General features: G+C 54.8%; 1 protein-coding gene across 1 annotated transcript in view; it reads right to left on the bottom strand.

Moving 5' to 3' along the window:
- The window catches only part of ALDH1A3 (aldehyde dehydrogenase 1 family member A3), a 32,607-nt gene extending 8,763 nt beyond the window's left edge, over nt 1-23,844 (bottom strand). Inside the window, exons 1-9 of the mRNA XM_037053745.1 lie at nt 23,671-23,844; nt 18,317-18,421; nt 16,183-16,323; nt 11,419-11,548; nt 11,043-11,104; nt 9,880-10,008; nt 8,312-8,425; nt 5,270-5,372; nt 3,175-3,359 (exon numbers count right to left, since the gene is read on the bottom strand). Of these exons, the coding sequence (XP_036909640.1) occupies nt 3,175-3,359; nt 5,270-5,372; nt 8,312-8,425; nt 9,880-10,008; nt 11,043-11,104; nt 11,419-11,548; nt 16,183-16,323; nt 18,317-18,421; nt 23,671-23,769 (1,068 nt within the window). The 5' untranslated portion in view covers nt 23,770-23,844. The remainder of the gene's footprint in view (nt 1-3,174; nt 3,360-5,269; nt 5,373-8,311; nt 8,426-9,879; nt 10,009-11,042; nt 11,105-11,418; nt 11,549-16,182; nt 16,324-18,316; nt 18,422-23,670) is intronic.
- Between the last annotated feature and the right edge of the window lie 354 nt (nt 23,845-24,198).

The following is a 24,198-nucleotide window of genomic DNA, read 5'->3' as shown; positions in this document are numbered from 1 at the left end:
TCTACGGCTCGAAACCCAGAAGCCAAAAGAACAAACGTGCAAACAAAAAACCCTGATCAATTTGAGTATGTTAAAAAAAAGAAAAAAGAAAAGAAAGGCAACAACTCCGTAAGCAAAGTCGAAGGGTAAAATAAACAGGAAATAATTCACCAGGCCTATCACAGACACAGAGCCGGTCTCTCCAGGGCATAGAGCGTTCCTAGAAGTGATAAGAAAAATGATGAGCAATACCACAGCAAAAGATGCCAACTGCGGGCACAGCTGAAAGAAAGGGAAGTACAGATGGTTTCTGAACGTGTGACAAGATGTTCTAGGTGACTCACTGTGGGAGATACAAGGCTTGAAAGCCAAGTGGGATGCCATCTCTAACTATCAGATGGGCAAAACCCCACATCGTGCGAGTGAGTCGGGAGAAACAGAGCAGCCCCCGCGAGGCTGGTGGGCGCATGCGCTGATCTGCCCTCCCGGACATCAACTCGGCAATGCTTGCAGAAGCGACAGGTGCGCTCTCACCCAGCAGCCCCACTCGGGGAACCTGTCCCGTGGCTTCCCTGGCACGTGTGTGGAAGGACATACTCAGTGGCATTGTATGTCACCACATACACCCACAAGTGCATGTGAACATGCCACTGGAATACTGGTGGATTCGTATGGCGGAGTGCTAGGTACACGTGACAGAGGACAAGGCAGGTTCCCATGGACTTGACCTGAGTGCTCCTCAAGTTTCTCAGTAGGGGACTGCAACTGAGGTGCAAGACAGTTTAATACACAGCTGTCTTTTGGGTAGAAAGGAGGGCCCGCAGAATTGTAATATATCTGCACAGGTGCTAGCAAACACGTAAAGAAGTTACAGAGGCGCCTGGGAAACTGAGAATGTGGGATGCCCAGTGGGGGAAGTGAAGGAACCAGGCTCAGGAAAGGCTTTTACAACGTGTGTGGGGTTTTGACCCATGGGTACGCACACCCACTTCAAAACGTGATTTAAGCAACTGCCACTGTAACACCTCAGGGTTTTCTCAGCTTCTTGCTGGGTTGACCAAGTCTTGGGCTGAGAGTTGAGGGTGTGACTCTCACCTCCTCCTCGGAGGCCAAGAGGGCTTTTCCGGCTTCGGCAGACTATGGGTTCTGGGCGGCTGCTGGCCGAGTAAGCCTGGGCCCCACGCCCGGCCATCCTGCGGGCTGTACTGGTTCCCCACGGACGCCCTGTACACATCCAGACTCAACTCTCCCTGGCGGGTCCACTTGAGAGAAATACGGCCCCGGCAGGACCCGTGAAAAGCTGCCCTTGGCCTCCGGGGGAAGGACACTCAGATTGGCCCGCCAGGCGGCCTGCGTGATGTTTACGCGCCTTGCAGCGCAGTTGCCAAACAAACCTGAGTGATGTTGGAGCTTTCTGGCCAGTGGTTTGCAGGCAGCGAATGAGGATCTAGGTCACGGAGCTGTTTCACGGGCATGCGACAGACCTGACTGTTTAGACAGCTGTTAGTCCGTCCAGAGCAGAATCTTATTACCATAGATGAAAAAGCACTTTGCAGCGGGGGGGGGGGGGGGGGGGGGCCCCAAANGGGGGGGGGCGGGGGGAAGCCCCAATAGCATCCTGAAATAATACGCTGAGGTAGGGTGGCTTTAAGTGAGCTTTCAGAAAAAGGACTTTCAGCGGAGGGATCAAAAGCAGCGATGAAATCCACACCCGCCCTGCGTGGATCTGCCGTCTTGGAAGAGGTTTCTCTATCTGGCTTCCAAAGCCCAGCCTGGAGCCTTGGAAAGTGACTTACGCATAATGAGGGGGAAACAGAGGTTCCTGTAGCCCAGGCCCCGCCCACGTGGCTTCCTGTGGGGTCTGGATCAGCGTTACAATCACGGTGGGTTGGGTTAATGACTGGTGGCCGGGTTTGTATTCAGACCTGAAACCCAGCCAAGGCCGCTAGACAACCTCCGTGTCACCGGCAAAGTGGGGGGTGTTGACCACGAGCAGGGACACTGCTCTGCGCCAGGGTCACGTGGCATCAGAGCTACAGGGTGTGTGAGCTGGGGCACCACCAGGGCGGGCACTGTGGCCAGAACGCACCTCGTCCGTCCCCAGCCACCGCATCCCTAGCCAGTCACGCACCATCGTTCATTGCTGCTTAGATGGGGGCCCTGCCATTATTCATGCTCCCGGCTTTAAAAACATAACAACATCCTCAGTGCCTTGAAATGTTCAAAATAGCCATCCATCACTCCCAGTTTCCAGGCGAGGAAACTGAGGTTTGGAAGGGGTGCGTGACCTTTCATGTGGTCTCAGGGCCAACTCCGTGCCCAGATCCGCAGCGTCCTGTGTAAACACACGGTGTGGCGGGCGAGTGGCAAGCGGCCGAGTCCGGACACGTGATTTGAAACTTCGTGGCCGGGGCAGGCCTTTGGCTACGCGTGAAGCATGGGCTGCAGCTGAGCTCCACTTCAATGATGCATGGGATGGTCAGGCTGCCCTCCTTTAAATATTTATCCATGCGCTGGACTGTGTCGTGAGTAAGAACGTGATACAGGATGTGCCCTTTTAAAGAGGTTAGAAAACTCTGTGGTTATGAGCATCTTCATTTTGTCGCTGGCTTCTCAAACCAGGTCCTCCTACCCACCGAGCTCCCTGCTCTGGGATGTTGTGGTTTCTGATGCTTACCTTCTAAAGCATCCCTGGGCTTGAGGGCATCTGGGCTGAGGCCACCTGCTCCAGGCATCGCCCCCACCTGTGTCAGCTGCCCTGCGGCCAGGTTCACACCCTCTTCTACAGGGAGACCAGCCAGGTAAGAGAGTTTCTGCCTGGGGCTCTCTCTGGGGCACCCTGGTGGCTCAGAGAAGGGGCAGTCTTGTGGTCGGAGGGTGAGGGCACCTGGCCTCACAGACTGGGAACGGCCCCCACTCCTGGCGAGGCCCCGAGTTTGACATTATTTGCTGTAAAAAGCAAAGCCTCTTGGTGTCCAGTCCCATTTCAAAGCCGCACTGAGACCCGATGGAGATGCAATTGTGACACCGGTCGGCTTCTAGGCAGAAGCCTTAAGTGGGGAGGCAAGCCCCCCTTTGGCATTGGGAGGGCCCCCGAAATCACGACGCACCAGAGTGGTCCAGGCCAGGGTCCGAGGGGCCTCCTGGTTCCTCCCCCAGACACGCACCACGGGTTTCCCCATGTTGGGAGATTACCTGGGGCCCCTGCTCCGTTCTGGCGTCGAAGGGGTCTCCGACGGACCGCTTCTTGGCGTACTCCACGCTCCTCCTGACGAACTCCGTGTAGACCTGCTCTTCCACAAACACCCTGGAGGCGGCTGTGCAGCACTGGCCTTGGTTGAAGAACACTCCCTGATGGGCGCACTCCACTGCCAAGTCCACTGCAGGGACAGGACGGAAGCGATTAAATCCTGAGGCCGGGACTGGCCGCAGTGGCAAGTCTCCTTGCCCGCACAAGAAAACAGGCTCTGCAACCCTAGCAGGTAATCTTGTTCTCGGCATGTCCCAAACACAGAGATGGAAACAAGGACTTTGGGGTCCACTGAGTTTGGGGTTGAAGAGGTCCCCACTCTGCTACTGAGCTCAGAGAGTTGTGGCAGCCCCCATTTCACTGGCTCGTGGCCCCCCTTTTTTGAGGATTAATATCCTCGAGAATAACCTTTGCTAAGTATTGAGGTAGGCCAACGGGGGAGGACTTTTGAAGGACCCCAGATGTCCCCCCTTGTGCGGCAACCAGGGTCTGATTAAGTGAATATGACACCGTGTGCAACATCTAGGAGTTAAAATAGGGAGAGAAAGCGCCGACTCAGCCTGGCAAGGCCTGAATCTGTACTGCGGAGAATCGGAGGCTGAGTGGCATTGAATTAAAACCAGGAACTGAGACTGAGCTAGAGGGTCCCTGAGGCACTGGCTTAATGGATATGAATGCCAAGTGGGGTATCTTTCACATTCAGGGCAAGAACCCTCCTGGGCAAGTGCATGGCCAGGTGATCCACCCATATCCAGCATCCCTCTTGGGCTAACTCCAAGCAATGCTGCCCTTGGCTTTGAGAGCCAGGCCGTCCCTAACCTGTGTACAGTGGTGTAGGGTCCAGGATAGCATCCTAAGGTTCCCGCCCCTCCCTGCACCTCCTATCGTTTATGCCGACTTAAAAACGCCCTTCTTCCAAACTAATTTATTTCCTGATGGGAGCCGGGGTGGTGGCTGCAGTGGCGGGGGCTGGTGGCATGTTGTCACGGAGACCACACCTGGCACACCAGGGACATCGGGGTTTCACTTTGTGGACCAGCACGGCCCCCATAGATGGGGGATGGGAATGTCTGACCCTCCCTCCAGCAGAAGTTGTCTTGGGTTTGAGCTGTAGTTTTTCCCCTGGGCAGAAGAGGGGGTGAGCGGGGGTGCAGACGGAGGAGCCCAGATAGGGCGGCACTCAGCAAAGCAGGAGCCCTGGCTTTTGGGGGGCTCGGTGATTAGAACTTCAAATGTGGGTCCCAGGGAGGCAACGCCCGCGTGGCTTCCACCAGGGAGCGCCAGTCCGGGGAACATAGTAATAGCAATAATAACATGATAGCAACGGGCAGTCCGCTCTCACAGGAACTCCCCCACGGAACCCCAGCTGCAAGGCGAGCAAGTGCCATCCGCCACTGACGCATCAGAGAGGAACCTCGCTAAGGACATTTTTCTCAGGGATAGTTGCAATTCCAAGCTTATCTGAGCGAGGAATGGAAGGCTTTGTTCGCCCTGAAAGGAATTTCTGGCACGAAAGGAAGGGGCAGGTAGGGGAGGCTATTGCTTGCAAAAGGTAAACAGCACGCCGGGTTGCTTCAGGGGAAGAGGTGGTGGAGGCCAGTTCAAGTCTTTGGAGAGCTTGAAAGTGCTAGAGAGATAGTGACTTGGAGGGTAGAATGGATAGTAAGTGGGACCACCTGCCCTGTCTCTCCATTGTTCGCCCCCCATGTCCTGCCCCTTCCCACTCAGGGTGTCGGAGAAGAAACTGACTTTGTCCACGGGGATGGGAAGGTAAACTTAACCTTGAAGGGCAGAACCAGGACGCCCCCTGGTGACCACCTAAGACATGTCTCCCAGCAGTGGAGCCCTCTCTCTGGGCCATAAAGCTGATGTTTCAGGGCATCTGTCTGTGGATGGCCTGGTGCCCCAAGGTGGGAGGCATCCCCCTCATGTGCACACACGTGTTTCAGCTGGTTCTGAACTGGGTCGAGGAAGTGTGGAGGGACTTCTGAGTCCCCTATAGCCCAGCAGAGCCTGGCCAGGGGGCTGGGAGGGACTCACAGTCGGCGTCGGCACACACAATGCAGGGGTTCTTCCCCCCGAGCTCCAGGGTCACCCTCTTCAGGTTGCTCCGGGATGCAGCTTCTTTGACCAGCTTTCCAACCTTCAGGAGGACAAGCAGACCAGATTAAACCTTGGACGTGGCTAGACGTGGCCCAAGTGTTTGTCTCCCTCCCCTGGCCGCTCCCCGCCCTGAGACCTTCACGTCGCCAGAACCCTTGGTCCGAGCCACTCCATGCACGGGGTGCAGTGGGAGGCTTAGGGAGGCCCAGTGTTGCGCCCACAGCTACGCAGCTCGTCAGTGGAGAACCTAGCCCCTCTGCTGTCCTAGGGACCACCACTCCCAGACGCTTGCCAGTCCAGCTAGAATGGGAACGGGCCCCGGGGGACAAAGGGCAGCCCCTCTACCTCTCACTGAGAAGGGAGATTGCTCTGTTGGTCTCTCTGGTAGAGCCTGAGGGAGCCACTGAGAGTTAGGGAGTTAGGGAGGTGGACCTGCAGGATAAGGAGTCAGTTCTCTGGAAACACACGCGGAGGCTGGGGCCTCGGCAGGGGGTGGGGAGTATCTGTGGGCCGTGAAGTATGGAAGACCCTCACCGACCCACAGTGCTCAACCTCCCGCACGTCCCTGCTGTCATCTCATGAGCTGCTAGGGGGTAGGTTTGGCCCAGGACCCCTGGGGGACTTATCTTGGTGACAGGTAAAGCCAGGTGCCATGGAAGACTCTCAGAGACCAAGGCACACACAGGGGCTTACACCAGGCGGGTAGTGAGAGGCAGGGGTAGGCTCCTCCAGGGCTGAGGCTGTTCCCGCAAACTAGGTGTGAGGGCACTTTAAAAATATGCCAGCTCACCCTGGCTGGGGTGGGGCTCAGTTGGCTGGAACTTTGTCCCAGGCACCAAAAGGGTGAGGGTTCAGTCCCTAGTTGGGGCGTGTACAGGAGGCAGCTGATCAATGTTTTTCTCTCACATCAATGTCTTTCTCTGTCTCCCTTCCTCTCTCTCCAATCAGTGAACATGTCCTCCGGCGAGGATAAAAAACAAAAATCGGGCAGTTCCTCCGTGATGGCTGGACCCAGGTCTGAAAAAGGCCTATGGTGAACATGACTGCCCCCAGGTGGACAATGGAAGCCAAAGCTGCCTGCCTCAGGCTGGCAACTCCTTGGTGGAGCTGAGGGGTTGGGGGGGAAGCCACAGAGGCCTGTCTCTTGTCCCTGACTCTGGCTCCCTGACTCCAACCCCCTGGCCGGACCCAGACCCGTGAGCAGCCCCGAGGTTGCCGAGAGACGCCAGGTGGCAGGGAAGGTGCAGGGCTGGTTTTGCTGTTGGGTGAGGAGCTGGGAAGACTTGCAGGCAGCCAGAGGCCAGGGGCCACGCCTGGCACCTCTCTGTCCCTCTGTCTCCCCGGCTCAGCCAGGAATGAGGCTGTTGCTGCCCTGTTCAGCCTGCCGCTCCCTGTGCTGTCCACAGGAGTGGGGCTCGGGCTCCTGGCTCTACTCAGCTAGGAGGAGATGGAGACACTGATTCCATGGGAAGTATTCATTCATGCCTTTTCTTCTTCCTTTTTTAAAATCCTTACTGAAGGACATGCTTATTGCTTTTTAGACAGAAGGGAAGGCAGGGAGAGAGAGAAAGGGGGAAAGAAACATCAATGCAAGAGAGAGACCTCAATCAGTTGCCTCTCACATGCACCCCAACTGGGGACTGAACACTCAACCTAGCAATGTGCCCTGACCGGGAATCGAACCTATGACCCTTTGGTCTACGGGGCGACACTCCAACCAACTGAGCCACAGCAGCCAGGGCCATTCACTTCTTAAGTACACAGAGTGTACCATGCCATTGAAAGTAATCCCACAGATGCATGTAAACTAAAGGGGGAAGTTCTCATCTTCTTTGGCCATAGGATCCGCCCCAGGGATGGTCATGGAGAGAGTTCCCAGGAAATCCTTTTTAGACAATTTTTGCTTCTCTCCACACACTTAACTAATGGGATCGTGTTGCATACTTCCTTACAGTTCACTTTTCTGTGTTTCATCAAGTGATCAGGGCAGCTTTCCTTGCTGTAAAGGCTATCAGCATTGCACAGAATCTGCCCTGGCCGGTGTAGCTCAGTGGATTGAGCACCAGCCTGCAAACTAAAGGGTCGCTGGTACGATTCCCAGTCAGGGCACAGGCCTGGGTTGTGGGCCAGGTCTCCAGTAGGGGGTGCTCAAGAGGCAACCACACATTGAAGTTTCTCACCCTCTCTTTCTCCCTCCCTTCCCCTCTCTCTAAAAACAAATAAATAAAATCTTAAAAAATAATAAAATAAAATAAAATGCATTTAAGAAGACATTGCACAGAATATAACATAGTAGAAAACACGAATATTTGTAAGATTACTGCTCCAAGCTGTTGCTGCAAAACGGAATTTCAAAATCAAAAGTTTTACACACATCCAGATTTGGGGGGGGGGGTCCTGCCACAGGACCCTCTACCTTAGGCACAGTGAGGGCCCACGGTCCCCTCACCTTGTGTAGCCCAGACTCCAATTTTTTTCCAATCTGACGGACAAAAAAGGAAAAGTCCAATTCGCACATGATTTTGCATTTCCCTCATTACCAGTGAACTAGGTCAAGCTGATTGGGCACTTGGCATTTCTCTTCCCTGAGCCGCCCGCTTTGCCACCATTCCCCTTGTGGTCTCTTTTTTTTTTTCATTGATTTTTAGGAGCACTTTACATATTATGGACACGCGCCTTTGGGGAGCTGCATACACTATGACTGGCTTTCTCCAAGCTTCAGCCTTACTTACGACATTGCTTGTCATATGACTGCTTCCCATTTCTATTTGCTCCCAAGGCTTCTGGGTCCTATGAAATATTTATTTAGTTTGGAAATGGGACCAGTGACTTTCAAACACTGATGGTTACATATGAAAACGTGGCCAGATTTCAAAGGAAAATCGAGTCTTAGACTCCCATAGGAAATGTCCCCAGCTGTCCAATCAGGCCTCGACGGTCACAGTGGCCAATGGCCAGTGGGTATGTGGGGGGTGTTACCTCTGTGGAACCGGTGAAGGCTATCTTGTTGATCTGAGGGTGGGAAGAGATGGCGGCTCCCACTGTGGGCCCGAAACCCGGCACGATGTTCACCACGCCTGGAGGGAACCCGACCTGGGGGACACCGAGACGGCATTCAAGTAAGAGAAGGGACCAGTGACCCCGGCTTAGGCTGAGAGAGTCATGGCTAAGTGACGTCCCCAAGCAGAGTGGTGTCCCCACTGGGAAGGGTGGGCCCGGGTCACCCAATCACCTTGGGACCCAAGTCCCTTTGGCCAGGGGGCCAGGGGGCAGGCTGGGCCAGGGTGAGGGTCCACCCCTCCTCCCAAATGGTGGCACTCAGTAGCAGAGCTCTCTTTACTGTCTGTGTGTCTGTCTGTGTCGGGGCATAGGGACACCTTGGTCGCAACCCCCAAAGCTCAGAGTCAGCTGCATAATACCCCTTCCGAGTTTCCATTTTCATTTCTTAAATCTGCCCCTTTCACGTTCCAAATGGCAACACAATGTCACCCCTTCCAAGTTCTCTCTGGTTGGACTTGGGTCACGCCCGGTCTGGCACTTCCTACAGCTGCGGGCTGCTGTTTTCTTTCCCACTCGCGCCTCGTGCTTTGCATACACGGGGCCTCTGGATTAGCTGAGTACGGGACAGGTGGACAAGGTTGGGGGGCGCTCCGCCCCACACGCCCAGGGTCTTACCTAAAACTCATTCTGCGAGAAAGGCAAGATTTCAGGACATGGTGCTCGAGATTTTTCTTTCCCTAGACACCGTTTTTTTAACAGCTGAGACCGCAGCAGCTCTACGTCCCACTAATAGGACTTATTCATGTCCTGCATTATTGGTCAAAGAAAGTGGGAGACGGAGCACTCACTGGCTGTGCCACCAACTTTCCATGGAAGCAAGAAATTTCGTGAGTCTTGATCCTATATTAGCTTTGCCAAAAAGCGACACCTGCAAATCTTCCCTCCCATCCCGCTTTCCTCCCTGTTTCTTCTTTTAAATCTTTGTACCATAGAAGCTGGGGACAGAGTGACTGAGCCATGTTGCCCCATGTGTCTAGAGGGAGGTGACCTTTGGGCTCCCTGTTTCCCTGAGGGGCAGTTGCCCGGGAGAGGAGGTCGGCCCTGCGGAGAACAGGGCCCTGGCAAGCCTGGCAGGGTGACAGACACTTTAGCTGCCAACCCACCCTTCCAAGGGGCACACAGACCTTCTCATCCACCAAAAACGCAAGACCCTCCAAACCTCCGAATATTTGGTCTCCCCCCAAATGACTCTCCTGCAAATTCTCTGCAGAACACGTTTGGCCCTAATGTAGGTGTGAGCGTGAGTTTCCTCATGCGATCAGTGGGAGGAACGGAGTTCCTTCTAGGTCAGTGACCACGGGCAGCAGAAAGAACGGGCAGTTGCCAAGTGAAACAGGCGTCATCCCCTTCCCACTCAGCCTTGAGCGGGCTGGGCTGTCACGCATGGCACCGCTCGGTGGGGCGGCTTTATCTCGGGACGGTGGCCTGCTTCCCGGGGGTGGGGCTGTTAGCAAGAACACATAATATTTTTCTTTTGGACGTCTTACCTCTTTGATCAGAGAGCCGAGATAAAGGGCGGTGAGGGGCGTCTGTTCGGCAGGTTTGATGACGATCGTGTTCCCACAGCACAGAGAGGGCGCCAGCTTCCACACCAGCATGAGCAGGGGGAAGTTCCACTGCAACAGGGCACAGGGCGATGGGGGAACGGGGTCCAGCCCGCTGCCCTGCTCCGGATGCCCAACAAGGCCTCGGTGGAGGGCCCTTGCTTGGCATGGAGCAGACTCGGGGTGGAAGGGGTAACATCGGTGTTTGCAAGGACCAGACTGCATTCTCGCCTGATGCTTCCTGAGCCCATTCTGGGGGATGCGGAGAGTGTTTCTTTGCAAAGAGGATGCCGCTGAATGGACACTCGTGCGGGTTTGCCTTTAGCATGTTAAAGGCTGCAGAGATGCGACCCGCCTCTCCTCCACTCGGGCCACAGAATCCACACCACCCCTCCCCGACTTGGCGAAATTCATTCCGGGGAATGCTTTTCTCCTCATCTTTCGACTACAGAGGCAAGGACACCGAAACCATGGTGACAGTAGGCGGGACAAAAGCTCATGCCTGGGTGCTTGCTGCGTGCCAGGTGGGGTTCTTGTGCTCCACAAAACGCGAGCTCGTTCTGTCCTCACAAACCGGCGTGAGATGGTGGCGTTATCACTGCCTTCCCGGCCCTGCCAGGCTGCTCCCCACCCAGGGAACAAGCTCCCCACTGCTCAGCAGCGGAGGCCACCGGAAACTGGGCCCCTCCACCTCACACAGGTGCTCATCTTCTTTCTCACATCCTCCCCACCCCGTCTCCGCTCTGGTGCCACCAGCGGTCCTGCCACCTAAGTCGCCCTCTGCTCGGGCCATTCCTTCACTTGCAAAGCCCTTGGCCTGCTGCCTGCTGTTTCTCATCCTCCAGAGCCCATTAGGAAGGCCACTGCCCTGGGGGTGCTGGCTGTTGCGAGCCCCTCTGTTTGGAATCCGTGCTGCCTTCTGTTACAGGCCAGCAGTGCCCTGTGAGAGCAGGAAGGGGGCGCTAATCCATCTCGATGACCCTCAAGCGCGGAGCTCCAAGCCACAGAGCCACTGCTCCGGTACAGTCGGTGACAGAGAGTCAAAACCCACTGGGAATTGTTCCTAAGGTCCCCGCGGGAGGGGGTGAGGGGGGCTGGGTACTCACAGGAGTGATGGCCCCACACACACCGACGGGCTCGTGCCTGGTGAAACACACCACGCTGTCATCTGCAAGAAGGGTTCAAGGCGGGGAGGAAGACACATTAATCTAGATGAAAGAATTTTAAGTGGTAACAAGGGATGAACCCAGAAGCCCACTAAGGTGCCAGTTCTAAGCCTGTTACACAAAGAAGCGATTTAAACTCAATTTCAAAGGTAAAATTCCTCAGAAGGATCAGTACAGTTGCCATTGCTTTTTGGGGACTGGGAAGGGACAGGGGGAATGCCCAGGGGTGCTCTGCAGAGGCCGCCTGGATGGAGGAAGGCAAAGACAGGGTCCCGAGAGGACCCCGTCCGAGGCCCAGAGCCCCGCACTCGCTCACCTGTGGGGATGGTCCTGCCCTGTACTTTGTCTGCCCACCCTGCGAAGTATCTGAGGGTTTTGATACAGCCCTCCAGGTCGATGAAAAAGGCATGAAGGAACGGCTTCCCTGTGTCCATCGTCTCCAGGGTCTGCAAGGACAAGATATCAGACATAGTTTTCTTTCCACCTGTCAGGTTGTTAAGAATGGGGTAGTTGAGGGGGACCATGCACAGTCCCAGCACCTTGATCTCCACCTGTCTCAGTGCATGAGTCTCTTAGAAAGCAAGACGCTGCATTTAAAAGAGCTGCCCCAGACGGTCAGGATGCTGAGGGGTCAGCCGGAGCACAGGCATCGCGCACCCCCATACAGGGCAGTGGATGCAAGGCTGAGGTAAAGCCTGGCCACGAAGGAGGACATAGCACTGTTTTGTCACCTCGCAACCCCACGCTTCTGGGCGTTCCTGGGAAGCTCTTGGAGGGTCAGCTGGAGACAGGGCGGCTGGTGAGAGGGCTGGCTTGCTCTAACCGAGGAGAAAGGAAGGACACAGGTTCTTCCTTCCTGGCCCAGCTGGCCGGTGCAATGTGCAGTGACCAGGGAGCCCAGAAGGGTCCCACTACTGGCACAAAGACACAGTGCTCCCCAATTGGGCTGCAGGGCCGGATGCACGGGGTGGGGTGGGGCAGGGTGGACTCGCTCTGGGTGGTGGGTGGTGAGGGAGGTGGTTCCCCAGGGCATGCGCACAGCTCCTCAATGGCAAGGATTCTTTGCTATTTCTAGCCCTGGTGTCAGAGGACCCCTTTGTCCCTCAGACAAGCGGCCCCAGTTGAGCCCAGCGCTGAAACTGCCCGTCTCTGCGGAAGTGGCCACCCGGACACATAGCCCAGGGCTGCATTCTTGTTTTAGAGTCCAGCAGGGAGATGATGATTTACAGAGGAAGAGAGGCCCCTGTGCCTATGCCCATGTTTGCCTCATCTCTGAACTTGACCACCCCTTCCTCCCAACAGAGCGCAGACACGAGGCCAGGACTCGTCCAAGGTCGTCCAGCTGGTCAGCAGCCGCACAGCAGGCACCAAACATGGGGCACTAACGTTCCGCTCCACAACGGGAAGGCCCGCTGCCTCGTGAGATCCTGGCCATTCCGTTCAACTCAGCCTCCTCTCACCGAGGCAACCACTTTCCTAGCATGGGCGAGTCCCGGAGTCTCTCCCTGCCTCCGCTTCCTCATCCGTAAACTGAGAATAACCATGGCAACGCCACCGACCCCATGGGGACTCTGGAGTCAATATTCGCAAAGCACTAACAACTGTGTATGTCCAGGGCAAGCGCCCCGTTCACTGTTCTGAGCGTCACCGTAACAACCACGGTGCTTATAGTCATTGTCCCTTTTTGGACCAGACGGGTGCGCTTGGCAATCCTCACCTGGGGACACCAAAGACACAGGACTGTGAGCTGCTGCTGAAGACAGGGCACATTTGAGTCGGGGGGTGTCCCATCTCCTTCAGGTGCTGCTCGGGGACCAAGGCAGGCCAAGGGGACAGCCAGTACACTGTACCTTTGGCCCGCGTTAACTGGTGTTCCCAGTGGGGACTCATCTTTTCCCAGGGGAAGCTCAGTATCACAAACCGCTTGAAGTGTTCTCCAGGGCTTGGCTCCTGCAGACGGCACCTGCAGATTTGCTGGCAGAGCAGGGCGTTAATTCTCCACCCTTTTCTGAGACGAGAAAGGGAGGGGCAGGCAAGGCACTGCGGCCTGCAACCGTGGGGACTTGTAGGATGTCTCTGGCTGAGTAGCCTTGGACGGGTTACTGAACTTCTCTGGGCCTCAGGCTCCTCCCCTCTGAAATGGGACGACAAGGGCCGCAGGTGAAAGGCCCACCACCAGCCTGGGATGTGGTGAGCGTGCGGCCAGCCTTGGCTATTCCTCCTGTTCACTTGGGCAAGGCTGCTGGCTGCAGTGACAACATGAATTTGCTGGTCGCAATGGGATTAGACAGGGAAGTCTTTTAAAAATAAAAATGAGCCCTGGCTGGTGTGGCTCAGTGGGTTGAACGCTGGCCTGTGAACCAAAGGGTCGCCAGTTTGATTCCTAGTCAGGGCACGTGCCTGGGTTGTGGGCCAGGTCCCCAGTAGGGGGCGTGCAAGAGGCAACCACACATGGATGCTTCTCACCCACTCTTTCTTCTTCCCTTCCCTGGTCTCCAAACATAAATAAATAAAACCTTTAAAATAAAATAAAAATACAAATAAAAAAGGATGCACAGGTGAGTAACCAGGACAGAGCCTAAGAAATTGGGTCTTAGCTATTGATTGGGACTTTTAAACCACGGCTGTGGCTGAGCTGTGAGTAAAACACAGCTGTTGCTACGTTTACCCCCTCTAACATTTTAAGCGACAAGCACGCTTTCTGAAAAATTAGCCTCATAATGCTCAGACTCTGAAGAATAACAGAAAAGCCCCGGGTAAAACTACCCCTGGATTCTAAGTGTGCCAAGGCTTAGAGATAGAGTAGACAGGAAGGACCCCTATTTGGGGGCTCCCGCTATGAGCACAGAAAAGCCAGTTTCTGGGTGCCACTGAGTCGGGAGGGAAGAGAAAGCAGGGGGCTGCTAGACCCCCCACATCTGCTTTCAAACATCGGACACAGAAGTAAATGCCCGGCTCTGTCGAAACCACAGAGCCAGCCAGAGAACAAGATTGCTTCAGGAAGCATTTGGCAGCCTGAAAATTCAGGAAAAGCATATCCAGGTGGAAAGTGAGGGGCGCTTTCCTGTGCTGTGGCCCAAGTTTTAAAAACTGTGATTGCTGCCCTGGCTGGTTGGCTCATCGGTTGGAGTGTCGTCCCATGCACTGAAAGCTTGTGGGTTCGATCCCCAGTTGGGGCTCATATGCTGGAGGCCACCGATTGATCTCTCTCTCTCTCTCTCTCTAAAAATAAAGAAACATATCCTCGGATGAGGACTTAAAAAAATAAATAAAAACATGTTTGCCAGTACATGTCCTGTGCCTTTCGTGCTGTGGCAAAGAGCTCGGTCTCATTTCCCGTGGGCATCGAGGTCCCGATGGCAGAGGTGACTGGCTCCTTCTGCTGCCACAGCACGGTGCTGCCAGACCACGGGGCGGGCAGGGGGCGGGTGAAGGTGGCCTTGCAGGCCGGGCTCCCAGAGACAACACTGACCCCGGAGGACAGGCCGGGGTGGGGAGCCCCGGGCACATCCTCCTTCCCTGCCTGGAGTCCGCACACGCATTGCACACCGATGAGCTCATGCTGGGAGAAAACAGAAATGTTTTTGAAAAAGCCCGTTTGGCAGCCCGAGAGTTGAGGCTGCCTTTCGTGGCAGGAAGAAACCAGAGGCCCCTCGGAGAGCCACGCGGACACTGGGAGGGAGCTGCCCTCCCTCGGTCTGGGGGCGAACATGCCTGGCTGGCCAGCAGACCTCCATCTCTGGGCAGAGGGGCGCCCCCTGGACAACGCACCCAAGAGTGGGAATCCCTGTACACCCCCATCCCCAAGACACAGTCGGCGACGAGAGTGATTTCAGTGCCCTGGCTGACATGGTCCTCTACGCGTGTTTGGACTTTGCTGCTCCTTCCTGACGTCAGGTCAAGAAAAGAGAGAAATGTTTTTCCACGTCAGAGGCCAGAAAGGAGACTTCCCGCCTTCCCGACGTGCCTTGGGGTTTGGAGCTAGTTTTAAAGAGCTGTTTGCAAGAGGCGGCGAAGGATCCCAGGGCACAAGGTGGCCCGGGAGTTCCTCTGACTACATACCACAGAGCCACAGGAGCGTCTGAGGAGCCTGTTAAATAAGGCATTTACAACTTATCAATGTTTTCATAGCTTCAGGGCACGGGAGCAGCCCAACTTCAGGAAGTGGGGCTGAATTCACTTCTCCATTTTCCCAGCAGAGAAAATAAGGGGCCTGGAAATGAATGGCCGGGAGGGTACGTAGCTGGGGTTAGAACCTGGGGTATTCCGGCAGAGTTACGGTGGAGACGGCTGTTACTGGGAATAGCCACCATCTAGTCAGTACTCGCCGAGTGCCAGGGAGCCTGCTTAGGACTTTAAATGGGGTCATTCTTACAATACTTTGATATCATTATTAGTGACCCTTTCCATGGAGACATAAATGCTCAGAGAGGTCAAGCAACTCGTCCAACGTCACACAGCCAGTAAGTGGCAGAGTGGGGATGTGAACCCAGGTCTTTTCACATTCTTGAGGTTTGTTATAACCAGCTTTCCCTGCCTTCACCTTCATGCCACACAGGCTTGCCACTGCCCAGCTCAAGAGTGATGCCAAGACCATTTTTAGGTCCCAAGGGAATAATTTTTATGTAACAGGGTGGCCTTTATTTTCATAAATATTGAAAAAAAACACACCAGCAGCACATTAAACCTAGGAGTCCCTGGATAGTGTCACTCAGGATGAGGTTAAATTTAAGTTTAAAAGGGAGTACGTGGGGAAAAAAGTGCCGTTCATAAATGCACAAGCTAGGACCAGTCCACCAGCTGTCTGCGAGGACCTCAAGCCTGGGAACCACGAAATAAATAGGCAGAACTTCGTCTGGGCAGCTGGTATGCAGGGGGCACGAGTCCAACTTCAAAACGAAAAAGGTCAAGTCCAGGGGCATGGACACCTGCCTCCTCCAGGGCACTACACCCCAAAGACCGAACAAATCCACAGTCACCCGAAACCAGCACCTTGGGTCTTTTCTCCCACGCCCGCAGGGACGGGACCATGGCTGAGGCTGGCTCGTCCCTCACCTGTCCCTCCCGTGCACGTACTCACCGCCAGGATAACTCGGTCCCTCTCCACAAGGTCGGCCAGCTGGTGCAGCAGCCGGCCCCGGCTCAGGGCGTCTAGCTGGCGCCAAGGCGAGCCCCTCTGGAAGGCGGCGTGTGCGGCCTCCACGGCCTTGTCCACGTCGGGCTGAGTGGCCGAAACAAGAGAGAGCGTGTCACCTTGCGATGCAAGCAATGTGGCACAGCTACAGGGACTAGCGGAGACCTGCCTCCCTGGGGCCAGAAGGAGGCGGTGGGCGGCAATGGCTGGGGGCTTTCTTATTTTCCCCCCCTTCCATCTTCGGTCTTCTTTAAGATTATTTTTCTACCATGGCCAACTATTAACTTTCCTTTGGATAGTAAAGTGTTTTAAAACAGTTTATAAAACCACTGATCTTAATGAGGTATTTTTCTTGGTAACCCAAGCAGGAAAAGATTTTCCACTTGCTAGCTCCACTGGGGCACATGCGCTCCCACTGGTCACCGACGAGGCGGGTGATGAGTGTTTTGGCATTTTGTTCTGGCTGAGGCCTCTGTTCCGACAGTGAGGGTAGGCGTGGGGGGCTCTCTGGGTCTCGGAACCGGCCACCTCGGAAAAGTCCCCAGATGGGGAGAATTGGGGACTTTTTTCACCATTTTATAGACAGGAACTGGACCTTCTGAACACTGATAGGAGAATGACTTCTACTACCAGTAACGCCTTCTACTTAGAAGGAAAGAAATGAGAGATGTTTAGAGTGATGTCTCTTGTTGTTATTTTCTGGGAAATGGGGTTCCAGGCTCTGCTAGCTGGTGGGCCGTGGCTCATCCCCCAGGCCCCCCTGAGCCTTCTAGGGAGATGTCTCAGCAGTGGGCGCCTGATTCAGTCAGGAGGGACACCCCACCAACATTCCGTGGCTCCAAAGTGCCCTTCGAGGTGAGTGCAAGCTTGGGCGAGGGAGATAGATATGAGGACTTCGAGCCCAGGGCAGGGGTCTCCTTCTCCTCCCTGCTCCTGGGGACCCTGCTCAGCATCATGCTTCTCACCCTCCCCTCCTATCTCCATACATGCTCCTTGGCCTCAGCACCTTTGTCAACAGTGCTTTGCACGTGGGGCTACACGTGGGAGGGTCCGTTCTGGTGGAACCACTGGGCATTGCACATCGGTCACAAAGCTGTAGCGGGGCCTCCGATTCAAGGCTGTTTCACAGGTGGGTCATTCACCCCCTCCACGTGCAATATCACCCATACAGGAGCTAAGGATGTCAGGTGAACACTCTGGGGGGTGAGAAGAGGTTTACGTTTCCTTTCTCTCCTCGGAAAAAATTCATCTTCAACCTTTCCCCCAGTGGCACTTATTTTAAAAAGATATAAGATACTTTATGGATTTGAAATGTATCAAGGACACATTTGTGCCCTGGCTGGTGTGACTCAGTGGATTGAGCACTGGCCTGCGAACTAAAGGGTCACTGGTTTGATTCCCAGTCAAGGCATATGCCTGAGTTGCCAGCCAGAGCTCCAGTAGGGGGCGCTTGAGAGGCAAGCACACATGGATGTTTCTCTCTCTCTCGCCCTCCCTTCTCCTCTCTAGAAAGAAATAAAATCTTTTAAAAAAAGAGAACTGTATCAAGCACCCATTTAGAAGTTCCTGAGCTTTATATTTTCTATAGTGTTATATATAACCTACATAATGTGGCTTATCATACACGTCATGGGTGTTATAGTATATGCTGATATTATATACATATATGGCTTGAATTGTAATAAGCTTATTATAATATATCACATGATCATTTACATTTCTGGTGGAAAAGAAAACTGGCCATCACACCATGCCATCACCCCCATGTGGCCTGGTTGGGAAATCTTTTTTCCCTTGAGCTGCATTTGGTGAAACACATCAGCTGAAAACACTTTCTGGGAAGGTTCTTTAATGCCTCCACGACCAAATAATTGATAAGAACCTTTCCTTGAGCCCCGTGATGAGGATCGTGGAGGCCACCCTCCTCCATGGGGAGACATCCATCAGAAGGGAATCTCTGTGGCCGGTTGTCCCTAAGGGATCTCATGCTGGGCTGCCCAGTCACAGCGAAGCCAACTCGCTCGCTCATCCTTTCCTTCTCCGAAACTGGATTGCTAGGGGTTGGGTGGGGGACACCTACCTTGTCACCTTCCTCCACTTCGCATATTTGCTCTAGAGTCGAAGGGTTGTACGTGGCAAACTTTTTTCCACTCTTGGAGTCATGCCATTCGTTGTTGATGAATATCTAACCGAGAAAGGAAGTCGCAGTGCATTAGGCTTAGATTGAAATCGTACCGCTCCAGGATGCTGAGGAGCTTCGGGGCCGCCTGGTCCTTCCCCGCCGTCTGCCCACCCGTCCCGCCCACCTGCCGCTCTCCCGTTGGGACTGGGAGCACACTCAGGCCTAGAACCCAAGTCTCTTGACTTTTCACCCATCCTCAGAGGATTATTTTTGTCACAATAAATCCAAAAATATTCAGATTTTTTCTAAAATAGTCTCTTTTTAAAAAATATTGTATTTATTTGTTTTTAGAGAGTGGGGAAGAGAAGGAGAAAGGGAGAGAAAAACCAGTGTGTGGTCATCTCTCACGTGGCCCCCACTGGGGACCCGGCCCACAACCCAGGCATGTGCTCTGACTGGGGATTGAACCAGCGACCCTTTGCTTCACAGGCCTGTGCTCAATCCACTGAGCTACGCCAGCCAGGTCTCTCTCTCTTTTTAATAGCATGGATTCACAGAGGAATAGCTGCATTGCATAAATAAGGGTGTACGTTAAATGCCATCCTCTTCTCAAGTTTAGGGGAAGATTAAACAGGCTTGTACGCATGAAGTGCTAAGCCATCCGCCTGCCCCTGCAGGACGGGTGGGCAGTGAACCCTCTGTTCTGACTGCTGCAGCCCCCCACGCCCTCGGCCCACCAGACTGCTGAGGAGCTGGTTTATACAACAACCTCGCTGTGACCCTGTAGTCCGTATGAATGCCCACCAGCACCCCTTCCCGTCCCCTTCAAAACTGCCTATTTGCAGGTTGGACTTAATAAAAGCCAGTGTTGGAATACAAAGATAAATATCAAGGTTAGGAAGTGTTCTGGTTATACGAACAGACGTAGCAAATAAATGTTTGTATGCAAAGCCGAAGAATTAACCCACAAAAATCACTTAGTTTGGAGCCTGAGTTATATAGAACGAAGCCAAGAATAAGACTGTTAAAAAGTAAGCAAACTAAAAAGAATTTGCAACGTCCACACACTGCGATGTATGTGCTATTTACTCTTTGTTTACTCCGAGTTCTAATGGCTTTAGAAAAACATCACGTTAGACCTGTGGCCAGTGTGGCTCAGTTGGTTGGAGTGTCATCTTGTGAACCGGAAGGTCACCAGTTCGATTCCTGGTCAGGGCACATACCTGGGTGGTGGGTTCAGCACCCAATTGCAACACAGAGGGCTTTTGAAAGAGAACTAGGAACAGAGGTGACAGATAATACACCACACACCAGCATGAGAACCTGTCTACCCAGTGAGGGACAGATGGTCTCTGGCTGGGGCAGCTTGGGACAGCCTCGTCACCACAGCCCAGCACGGCATTAGGAAGTCCCCAGTCACGAACATGGCTGAGATGCTCAAGAGGCATTTCCATCAAATAAAACGCTGTCAATAATTTCTACATGCAGAACCAGCTTATCAGATTCCATTCTCTCCCCACACTTGTATCTTTGCTTCTCTTTGGGTCGTTTAAAGGAAGGCTTAGGTCATTGCAAGGGCAAATTTCAGTTATTGTGAATTTTATCCAGTTGGATTACTTGACTTCCTAGTGAGGACAGATGAGAGGGGTATTGCCTGCCCCCTCCCCCCAAAGTGGCTTGGTTCTGTCCTCTGCCCTGGGCTTTCCTGCAAAAACCCCAAAGCTCCCGGGGAAGGAAGTCTGCTCTGAGAAGCCACTAGGGAAACCGTTTGGATAACTGCCCCTGAAAAGCAGGGAAGTCCAAGACTGGTGGGATGAACGCAGAAGGAAGGCCAGCTCTGGCCGGGCAGGTGGGCAGAGCCCTCCCCCGCCACGCCGCTGCGTGGAATCTAGAGTTGAGAGCGTTCCTTGCCCGCGGGATGTGCCCGACTGGCTTCTGGAAGCTCAGCGCCTCCAACGAGAGGCCGGGCCCCCAGGGAAGCCCGCGGACAGGGCCAGGCTACAATTACAGGTTTATTCTTCCAGCTGAAACCAAATCCAAGAGTCGACTTTTGCCATCCAGGGCGCAATCACTCGGTAACAGTGAGAAATTAATAAGTGGAGAAGAGTGAAGTTAGCGTGGGGAGGGAAGTGCAGCCAGGATGAGAGGCCCATTTGTCGGAAGATGAAATTTCGTGGGTTAGATAATACAGACTGTCAGTGAAAACTGCTGATTCTAGGTCCTTCCTAGTATCAATTCCAAGGCGGGGGTAGGGGGTGGGGGGCGGAAAATGAGAAGGTGGTAGAAGGGAATATAAATAAAGGGGAGCGAAACAGATTGCAATGGTCAGATGTCTGTTATACTTTATCTCCAAGCATGTGCCTCCTCCCAAAATTACTCGGTTGTCTGTGATGTTGATCTGCTGGCCTTTCCAACCAGCAACTTAAAAAAAAAAAGAAAAAAAAAGAAGCAGACTGCTCAACTCCAACCATATTTTCCTCATCACCACATTTCTAATTTAGCAACATTTTTTTTTCTCTTTCTACTATGCTAGTAAGTAATGTCGTAAGTGGTTTCCACTGTTGATTTTTTTCTCCACTAAAAGAAAACAAAAACACACATGAGAAGGGGGTCGGTGAATGTGGCCTACCGGTAACGTTGGTGGTATTGCTTTGAACCCCAAATCAGACTAATGAGCCCAGGAGAGAATCCTTCCCCTAGACTCGGGCACGAAACAGCCCCAGTAGAAGACACGGGACTGTAGACAGAATTCCGATTACACTGAAAAAATGGCATTATCGGGACCGAGGTGGCAAAGCCACCGCTGTGGCAAGGAGCCCAGTCCCCTGAGCAGAAGCAAAAACGGCTGCCACCCGAGTGGGTTCGCGGGTGCCACTTCCACGGACTCTCATTGGACTGTGGCTCAACCCAGAAGGAGTGTGTTTTCAGAAATGGAGGTTGGAGGGAATGTTATCTTTTCATCAAAGCAACCCTAGAAGCTGGTTTTCATGAACGAGAACATCTTCCCGAGGAGCTCCGCTACTAGGAGAAATTTTATAAAGAAGGGAAGGGAGCCCCCGAAAGTGCACGGGGCTGCTACCCACAGAGACCTGTGGGAGCAGGGGCGTGTTCTAGAAGGACCCTGCCCGCACCAGAATTGCACAGCAAGCCCCATGCCAAACATGGGTGAACCGACAAAGGTCGTCCTTCTGGAAACTGGACTGAGCCTGGGCTGTAGACCCTCAGACACTGGCTCTGGCATGTCCTCCATTAGCCGGAAGACTAGAGGATCAAGTCTGAAAAGTAACAGACCATTACGGGCTCCCAGGCTCCACCCGTCCCGACTGCCTGCCCTGGGCCTGGGTCCTGAGTTCTGCTTCTCCAGCCTCTACAGCCAGAAGCTCTCCGCAGGCATGGCTCGCCCACCCTCAGCCACACCACACAGGCTGCCTGGGCACTGCAAATACTGGGGGCAGGGGTCTCTGCCAGAGGTGGGCCCCGGGTGAGGAGAAAGGAGAGACAGAAGCCTTGCCCTACACAGGAAAGGAAGGGGCCGTGGCCTCTTGTCAGGCTGTGCCACCTTGCGGCCTGGGATCCCATAAGGGGCCTGGCTCTTCCTTCTCCTCCGTCTTGTGACCATTCCTTGGCTTCAATCACACACCCAGTGCCGATCCACTGGGATGAGGAGGGAGCCGGCAAGACAGACAGCGCTGGTACTCCGAGAATGTGCTAAGACCCTCCTTTCCACGGGCCATCGAGACATGCAGAGAAAGAGAGAAACTTTCCACCCGGGGGCATCATCCCTCTGGTAGCACCTCCGAAAACAGTAAAGCGTAAAACGACAATCATAAATGTAATTCCTGGTTTCTGCATCCCTTTTCCCCCCCTATAAAATGAAAATAAAAGAAAACACCATCAACCACCACGACCGGCAGGCACTCAAGCCCCAGCAAAAACTTGCGTTGGAATTTTCGCTCTGAAGCTGGAACTGCCAAGGAAACTGCATCGAAAATAATCTCCAGTCTTCACCGGGAAGGCCCTCTGTTGATTACGGAGCCCTCTGAAAACAGTTAATTTCGTTGTCATGTGATCAGAGGCCCCGCCGACGTTAAGTGCCGAGAGACCAGAATCTGAAGGCCACGCTTGGTGGCCTGCAACGTTCTCCGCCTGATTAAAACTATTTGAGAGGCATAATTGCTACTTTTGAAAGTAAAATTGATGGGGGAATTTTCTAAGTGCTGTGTCAGCGGGAGTTGGGGGCTACTGGATAAAATGTGAAAGTAAGAGGGGGACGTAGTTGGGGAAGGCGGAAGCCAACCGCGCTCTGGGTCCGCGCCCCTGAAGGCTCCCCCAGCCCACCAACCCGGCCCCTTCCCAAGGCCTCCTCCAAACAGCCTTGGGGACGCGCTCTGCGCACCCGCTGGCCTGCGGGTCCGCGGCGCTCAGGCCTTCCGATCTCCCTTTCTGCCCCCAGGCAGGTGATCTCACTGCTTTGCCTGTACTCCAGCCTACTGGGCTCGCAGCGCAAAAAGGCAGTGAGCCCCCCGGACGCTGTGGCGTGATAGGTCCTATCACCCGCAGCGCCCCAGGCCCTGTTAGGCGCCCGTCTGGCTGCTTCTTCCGTCAAAACCAGGGCCTCGGGGCTCCAGAGCAGTTCCACCAGAAATCACCTTCCCACCTCCCCTCGTTCTACTCGTCAGCCGGGGACAAGCTAAGCATGGAAGCCCCCCCCTCCCCGCCCCCTCGTTTCTCCCTTTGCAACCCCTGGCACCTTTCTGATAAGCCAGAGATCCCAGACCTTCTCTTCATGTTCCCTGGCACCGGCTTACCCTCTGGAAGGCCCACCCTTTCAGTCTTGGAAACCTCGCAGCAGGGTCTGCGGGCAGCGCACGGCGCGGGAGGCCCGCGCCTTCGCTCTTCTGCAAAGCGGACCCTGCCCTGAGGGCACGTCGGGGGTGCGCGCGTGTGGGGGGCTTTGCTTTCCTGCCAAGCTTTAAAGCTGAAAGCGCTGCGCTTCGCTGCCTGAGAGCCCGTCCGGGGGTGGGGATCACGGAGTCCCCCATGGGTGCGCGGTGGACACACGCGCGGGACGCAGGCTTCCCGCCCGGGAAGCACTGCGCGGAACTCGGTTTCCGGAGGGCTCAGCCTAGTGGAACCACGGAGGTCAGGAGCGCCCGGCGAAGTCAGCTGAGAGCACACTGCCCACAGCGCCCGACACCCTCTGAACGGAACACCCGGGGCTCCCGGCCTACCGGCCCCTGGTCCGCTCATCCCGAGCCGGGAAGCCCTGCACGGAGCCAGGCTGCCGTCGGGCGGGATGGGCGCCACCTCACCTTAGTGAACTTGACCTCCAGTTTTCTGATGGGGCACGGCAGGCCAGGCGGCTTCTTATCCGGCTGCCCGTTCTCCACGGCTCCATTGGCGGTAGCCATTGCTTCTCTGCGCTCTCGACCCGCTCGGTCCTGAGTGGTGCGTAGCCTGCTCAAAGGGTGACAGCTCCTCGAGGCTTTATGCAGAACCCCACGCCTCCCGCTGGAGGGGGCCGTTTAATTGGCTGCAGGACCGGGAGAAGGGAGGGCCAGCGGGAGGGGAGGGGGCTGGCCCGCCTCACCCCACCCCTCCCGCCGCCCCTGCCAGAGCCCGGCCTTGGCGCAATTCTCTCCCCGCCCTGGAGAAGCTCCTCGAAGTGCTGCTGGTCCGAAAGTCTCAGGGTGCTGGCAGTGGGTCACAGCAAGGCATGGAGGCGCAGGGAGACACGCGGACCGCAGCCTCCGGCTGTCTCCCCGAAGTCGGGCGATTCCGGGCTCGGCACCTGCCGCCTCCCTGTGCCCCGCAGTTCCGTGCATTTGCCCAACCTGGGC

Source organism: Sturnira hondurensis, unplaced genomic scaffold, assembly GCF_014824575.4.
Source record: "Sturnira hondurensis isolate 20B ecotype Veracruz unplaced genomic scaffold, ASM1482457v3 Scaffold0007865, whole genome shotgun sequence".
NCBI classification, from domain to species: Eukaryota; Metazoa; Chordata; class Mammalia; order Chiroptera; family Phyllostomidae; genus Sturnira; species Sturnira hondurensis.
The sequence above is the reverse complement of the archived record's forward strand: the minus strand, read 5'-3'. Positions and strand labels throughout refer to the sequence as shown.